Source organism: Oryzias latipes, chromosome 2 (genome assembly GCF_053564925.1).
Source record: "Oryzias latipes strain Hd-rR chromosome 2, Olatipes_Hd-rR_3.1".
Lineage (NCBI taxonomy): Eukaryota > Metazoa > Chordata > Actinopteri > Beloniformes > Adrianichthyidae > Oryzias > Oryzias latipes.
The window spans coordinates 3,505,001-3,511,450 of record NC_136238.1 but is presented as its reverse complement, the minus strand read 5'-3'; the positions used below and the strand labels follow the sequence as shown (position 1 = coordinate 3,511,450).

The window sequence follows — 6,450 nt, the reverse complement described above, 5'->3', positions numbered from 1 at the left end:
ATTCTGGCCAACAAGACGAGATTAAAGTCGTTATGTCGACTTTAATCTCGTCATGACGAGAAAAAAACTTGACACAAAAAAAATGTCGAGAAAAAACTCGTGTTGAGATAAAAGTCGAAATAAAGTTTCAAGATTAAAGTCGCAATGTTGTGCTAGAGCAGTGAAGCTGAGTCTTTCAGGAGTATTCAGTGTTATGGCTAATGTTAGTGAGTTAGTGGCTTTGTACTTCAGAGTTTACGACAGAGTTTTATGGCCACCAAAAACAAGTAATTTTATTAGGAGATAAAAACTCGTAAATTTACGGGAAAAAATTCATAGATTAACAAGGAGAAAACACCGAAGTTGTCTGTTTATCTTTTGGCTGACATGAAGCACATGCAGCCTTCACGTTCGCTTGCCTGACGACTTCCGGTTCAGCACGTCCTTCAAAATAAAAGCCACAACCACGTTATACAATAAGAGAGAATTACAAAAATAAAACTGTAATAGGCCGAATCTAGGTCATTTACACCTAAAAGAAGGACAGTAATAGGAGAAACTCAGCTCACACCCTGTCACAGGGCGTGGTTTCTGATGAAGGCCTTAATTGACTGACAGCCACCTCATCTGTGAGCTCAGAGCACCACATATGATGGGTCGGTACATTACCCACCAATTTCCCGCTGTAAATAACATCTTGAGCTCTTCTACCGTTTCTGATCCTAATCCATACGTAGCCCTGGCTGAACTGGACCACTCCCACTCCTGGTTTAAACGCATTGACCTCAGTGATGTTTTCTCTTTTTTCTGTCTGTACAGAGGTCACCAATAGGCCTGTCTTTGACCTTTGGTCTCTGTTTTCTTTCTGTACTGGAGTGTTTATGGAGCCACGACACCTGCAATGCAGACTAGACAAAAGCACACCATTCTGCTGACGTATCTAGTATGTTTTCATCTTCCCTCATTGAATAAAAAAAGCTTGGCGTTTTGCTTTGAGGACAGAGAGAGTGGACAGCCACAAAGCTGGTCGTGTTTCTCCACCTCCCCCCTTTGGCTAAAGGTTTGAACGTTCATGCAGACTCTAGTGTGTCTTTTCATTTCCCAACTGCACATTTCATTTTTGGACGTCCTGAACTACCTGAATCGGAGAAGGCCGGACGAGACGGAAACAAGAATCACAAAGTGAAGCAAGTTTGATCATGGCAGAGGAGATCAGCGCTTCAGCCAGACCATTTACTCAGAGAGAAGTTCTGAAGAGCTTTGATTTGACCAGGATTTAGCATTTAAGGCTCACAGATCTCAGACGTGGAAAACTGCATTTTTCACCTGTGGAATATTGCTAAGATCAGAAATCTACTTTCTAAGAGTGATGCTGAAAAACTCATCCATGCATTTGTTACGTCTAGACTGGATTACTGTAACTCCTTGTTAGCAGCGTGTCCTAAGAGTTCCTTAAGAAGTCTCCAGCTTGTTCAGAACGCAGCAGCTAGATTGTTAGCTGGAACCAGCAGAAGAGATCACATCACTCCTGTGTTGGTTTCACTTCACTGGATCCCAGTTGATTCTAGAATCAAGTTCAAGATCCTCCTGTTAACCTATAAGGCCTTACATGGAATGGCCCCATCCTGTATCAAAGACCTCATAGTGCCTTACCATCCAATCAGAACACTTCACTCACTAAATGCACACATTTGTGTATCTTGTGGAGTCAAACTCACAATTTCCATATGAGAGAAAACATAAAGTTCAGCTGCTTTAATCTCTAGACAGACGGAGACACGCGGGGGGGGGGGGGGGGGGGGGGGGGGGACAGGTTAAACCCAGACTTTCTGTCTGTTCTGACAAATGTCAACAAGTTTTAAAATGAATACTAAGACTGATCAGCACTACAATAAAAAAAAAGAATGACTCTGTCCAGGTGTGGAAAAGGTCTCTAACTATATTATAATATAACTATAAATATCAAACTGAGGAAAAAGTAAAACATGTAATTTTTCATGCAATAAAAGCACCATGACAGAAGAACTGAATGTACGTTCATTCTGTCGTCGCCCCACCACACAGCCTGCCCTCCTGATCAGACGATTCAGTTTTTTTATGTCCTTTTTGTTCGCTAGGCTGCAGGTGTATCAGGTTCTGGTCAGATTTTCCAAGGGGGCGGGGGAGGGGCAGTCGAGTATGCTTCCAGAGTGTTTGCATACAGAAGATCAATAGTTCTGTTATTTCGAGTGGGGCAGTCGACATATTGGTGAAAGGTGGGCAAAGTGGTTTCCAGGGACACGTGGTTAAAATCCCCAGTAATAATCATGAACGCCCCTGGGTGCTTGGACTGCAGTTCTGTGGTTGTGTTGTAGATTGTCTGGAGAGCCGCCTGTGCTTCCGCTCTCAGAGGAATGGAAACACAGAGCGGTGGTAAAGCCGGGCAGATCCACGTTAAAATCCAGCACATAGCTGGTTGGCCATGTCTCGGTGAAGATGAGGAGGCTGCTCTCCATATAGCAGCGCTGTGTCCTTATCAGTCCAGTCAGCTCGTCCGTCTTGTTGGACAGGGCGTTAACGTTTCCCATAATGACGGAGGGGATAAATGGTTTGAAACGCCGCCGGTTAGCCGCCTCAGCCTTCAGCTTCGCCTTGTGTTTACGACCAGCTCGGCATCCCCGGTATTTCCGCCTAAGCTCCGATGAAATAACATGACGGATTCCAGGGGTTTTTATGTTCCCTGAGCATCAGTAGTTCATTCCTAAGATAAACCATTCTACTAATGCTGGCTTGCATTAGTAGATCTAAAGGTCTGAAATGCACAAACATTCACACACAGAGCAACGGATGTACAGCCTCACGCAGGCGCAATCAGCAAATCAGAAAAAAGTCATTCTCTCACGCCTGATCATCTCTCACAGCACACTGGTTGAAAAACACTGTAGAGAATCAACATTTGAATGAAAGCTGACCTGAGAGTCTCCAGTTTACAGTCTGGACTCTCCAGTCCGGCTGACAGTAGCTTCACTCCTGAATCCTGCAGGTTGTTGGAACTCAGGTCCAGAAGTCTGAGTCTGGAGGACTGAGAGCTGAGAACTGAGGACAGAGCTGCACAGCTTCTCTCTGACAGATTACAGCTATACAGTCTGCAGAAAACAAAGACAGACAGCAGTTATTGAATCTTTCATGTTTCCATCAGATTCATTTGTTCACTGAAGGTGATTTTCATGAGAGTTCTTACAGAGCTTTGTTGGAGGCTTTGACCACTGGCAGCAGCCTCAGAAGACCCTCCTCTGAACGAGAGTATTTCTGCAGGTCAAACACTTCCAGATCTTCTTCTGATGACAGTAAGATGAAGACCAGAGCAGACCACTGAGCAGGAGACAGTTTATCTATGGAGAGACGTCCTGACCTCAGGACCTGTTGGATCTCCTCCACTAGAGATCCATCATTCAGTTCATTCAGACAGTGGAACAGGTTGATGCTTCTCTCTGTAGACAGATCCTCACTGATCTTCTTCTTGATGAACTGGACTGTTTCCTGATTGGTCTGTGAGCTACTTCCTGTCTGAGTCACTAGACCTCGTAGGAGACTCTGATTGGTCTGCAGTGAAAGACCCAGGAGGAAGCGGAGGAACAAGTCCAGGTGTCCGTTTGGACTCTGTAAGGCCTTCTCCACAGCACTCTGGTAGAACTGGACTGGACGTCTCTTTTTAGGCTGAGAGATCTGTGATTGTTTTTCCTCCATGAGGTTGAGTCCAGAGGTGATGAAGGTCAGGTGGACATGAAGAGCAGCCAGAAACTCCTGAACACTCAGATGGATGAAGCAGAAGACCTTGTCCTGGTACAGGCCTCTCTCCTCTCTAAAGACCTGTGTGAACACTCCTGAGTACACTGAGGCTGCTCTGATATCGATGCCACACTCTGTCAGGTCGGATTCATAGAAGATCAGGTTTCCTTTCTGCAGCTGCTCAAAAGCCAGTTTTCCCAGAGACTCCATCATCTTCCTGCTCTCTGGACTCCAGTGAGGATCTGTCTCAGCTCCTCCATCATACTTGACCTTCTGGACTTTGGCCTGAACCACCAGGAAGTGGATGTACATCTCAGTCAGGCTCTTGGGCAGCTCTCCTCTTCCTCTGCTCTTCAGCAGATCCTCCAGAACTGTAGCAGTGATCCAGCAGAAGACTGGGATGTGGCACATGATGTGGAGGCTTCTGGATCTCTGGATGTGGGAGATGATCCTGCTGGCCTGCTCTTCATCTCTGAACCTCTTCCTGAAGTACTCCTCCTTCTGTGGATCATTGAACCCTCTGACCTCTGTCACCATGTCAACACACTCAGCAGGGATCTGATTGGCTGCTGCAGGTCATGTGGTTATCCAGAGGAGAGCAGAGGGAAGCAGGTTCCCCCTGATGAGGTTTGTCAGCAGATCAGCCACTGAGGTGGACTTTCTAGGGTCCTTCAGGATCTGAGTCTTGTGGAAGTCCAGAGGAAGTCGACTCTCATCCAGACCATCAAAGATGAAGAGGACCTGGAAGTCTTCAAAGCTGCAGATTCCTGCTTGTTTGGTTTCAGGGAAGAAGTGATGAACAAGTTCCACCAAGCTGAACTTCTCCTCTTTCAGCACATTCAGCTCTCTGAAAGTGAATGGAAATGTGAAGTGGAGGTTCTGGTGGGCTTTGCCTTCAGCCCAGTCCAGAGTGAACTTCTGTGTTAAGACTGTTTTCCTGATGCCAGCCACTCCCTTAGTCATCACGGTTCTGATTGGTTCTGGTCTTCCAGCTGGGAGTTGGAAGAGCTCTTCTTGTCTGATGCTTGTTTCTGCTCTGTCTGCTTTCCTGGATGCTGCTTCAATCTGTCTGACCTCATGTTCTTCATTCAGCTCTCCTCTTCCTCCCTCTGTGATGAAGAGCTCTGTGTAGATCTCATTCAGAAGGGTTGGGCTTCCTGCTTTAGCCATCCCCTCAAACACACACTGGAACTTCTTCTTCAGACCAGATTGGACTTCATGTCGACAAGCTAAAGCAGTCAAACCTGAATGAAGACAACAAACAGTAAATCAAGTCTCTGCAGCCCTGAATGATGAGGGTTTGAATCCCTGTTGAGACATCAGGAAATCTTCATTTCTCAGCAGCTGAAACCTTCAGAGAAATCCTCTTACTGCTCTGCAGTCCATCAGCCAGCTCCTCCTGCTTCATTCTCCTTAGGAAGTTCACTGTGATCTTCATCACTGACTCTCTGCTGCTCCTCTGCTCTTCATCTTCAGCCTCCAGCTCCTCCTCTTCCTCCCTGTGACTCAGAAGCTTCTGGATCTTCTTCAGCTCCTTCTTGACAAAAGTGACAATGTTGTCCTCCAGCAGCTGCAACAGAATTCCAGATGAATGAGCCAATCAGAGTGAAGTCATGGAGCCAAACATCAGCTCCATGTTGGACACTCTGACAATCCACTGGTCTGCAAAGTGCAGCATGGAGACGACTGTGGACAGAATGATGGGAAAGTAGTTGTTGTTCATGTACAGACCAGAAAGATGGAGTCCAGCTGTGTTTGATGCTGCTGGACAGACGGACCACTGGGAGTCTCTGAGCTCTGCTGGTCCAGTCTGTGGAGAATCAGCAGCAATCAGCTCCATTCTGTCTGTACTGGTAGGTTGAAACCAAACTAACTAGAGTCATGTCACAGCTAGAATGTTCTAGTTCACAGTTCAGATGGAGAACAACAAACCAATGGATCATATCAACACCTCTCTGTCCATGTCTACAGAGTCACTGAAGTGTCTAGACTGTCTTGGAGCCAAAGGCTGGATTCATGTCTCTGCTGCCCCCATGTCTGGATTCTGAGCAGTTTTCCTAAAGAGGCAGTCCATCCACAGAGGACTCTGTGACCACAGCCCTCCATGATGCTCTGTCCCACCTAGAGCTAGAGGAGAGCTAACAGGGATGCTCTTTGTGGACTGTAGCTCAGCGTTTAACACCATCCTCCCTAACAAACCAATAGAGACACTTGTGGACTTCTGGCTACTCCAGTCATAGCGAGCTGCCTGAGTCCAGAGAACTCTCTCCCAGGAGAACAGAGGAGCAGAAAAGTGGCTTCAGTACGGTGTTTGAGCTCCGGGGACGGCTTTAGAATGCAGAAATGATGTTTCAAGCATTCCTGTGAAACCATGGAAACAATCATGTCCAGAAAAAAAAGCTGATGTTATTCACACGTATGTATGTGCAGTCAGAATGTACATTAGTGCTTTATCGACACGTAAATATTGAGAATATTGGACTTTTTTTTTTAAATTCAAATTGGCTCCATAAACCCACCAGCTGCAGACATGTACATGTGTGCTGAGTGTCCAGCCTCAGCCAGACTCTGCCTTCAGGGGCTCCAAGGTAAACTGAGTCCGTCATAAAACCGTCATTAAACTGGTGTTTTCTAAATATAATGTATTGTATATAGTGTATTCCAGTTATTTCTCTGACCTTTGTGAGCGTTTCTCTCAGTAAC

The 6,450-nt window shown here is 46.1% G+C and overlaps 1 protein-coding gene across 2 annotated transcripts in view; it reads right to left on the bottom strand.

Annotated features, from left to right (window-relative positions):
- Positions 1–4,000: 4,000 nt before the first annotated feature.
- LOC144983634 (NLR family CARD domain-containing protein 3-like) overlaps positions 4,001–6,450 on the bottom strand; it is a 2,869-nt gene continuing 419 nt past the window's right edge. Inside the window, exons 1-3 of one of the 2 annotated variants that reach the window (XM_078930593.1) lie at positions 5,479–6,450; positions 5,119–5,317; positions 4,001–4,991 (exon numbers count right to left, since the gene is read on the bottom strand). The exon at positions 5,479–6,450 is cut by the window's right edge and continues 419 nt beyond it. In XM_078930593.1, coding sequence (XP_078786719.1) covers positions 4,324–4,991; positions 5,119–5,185 — 735 coding nt within the window. In that variant the 5' untranslated portion in view covers positions 5,186–5,317; positions 5,479–6,450 and the 3' untranslated portion in view covers positions 4,001–4,323. The other variant, XM_078930589.1, reaches the window with a different exon arrangement.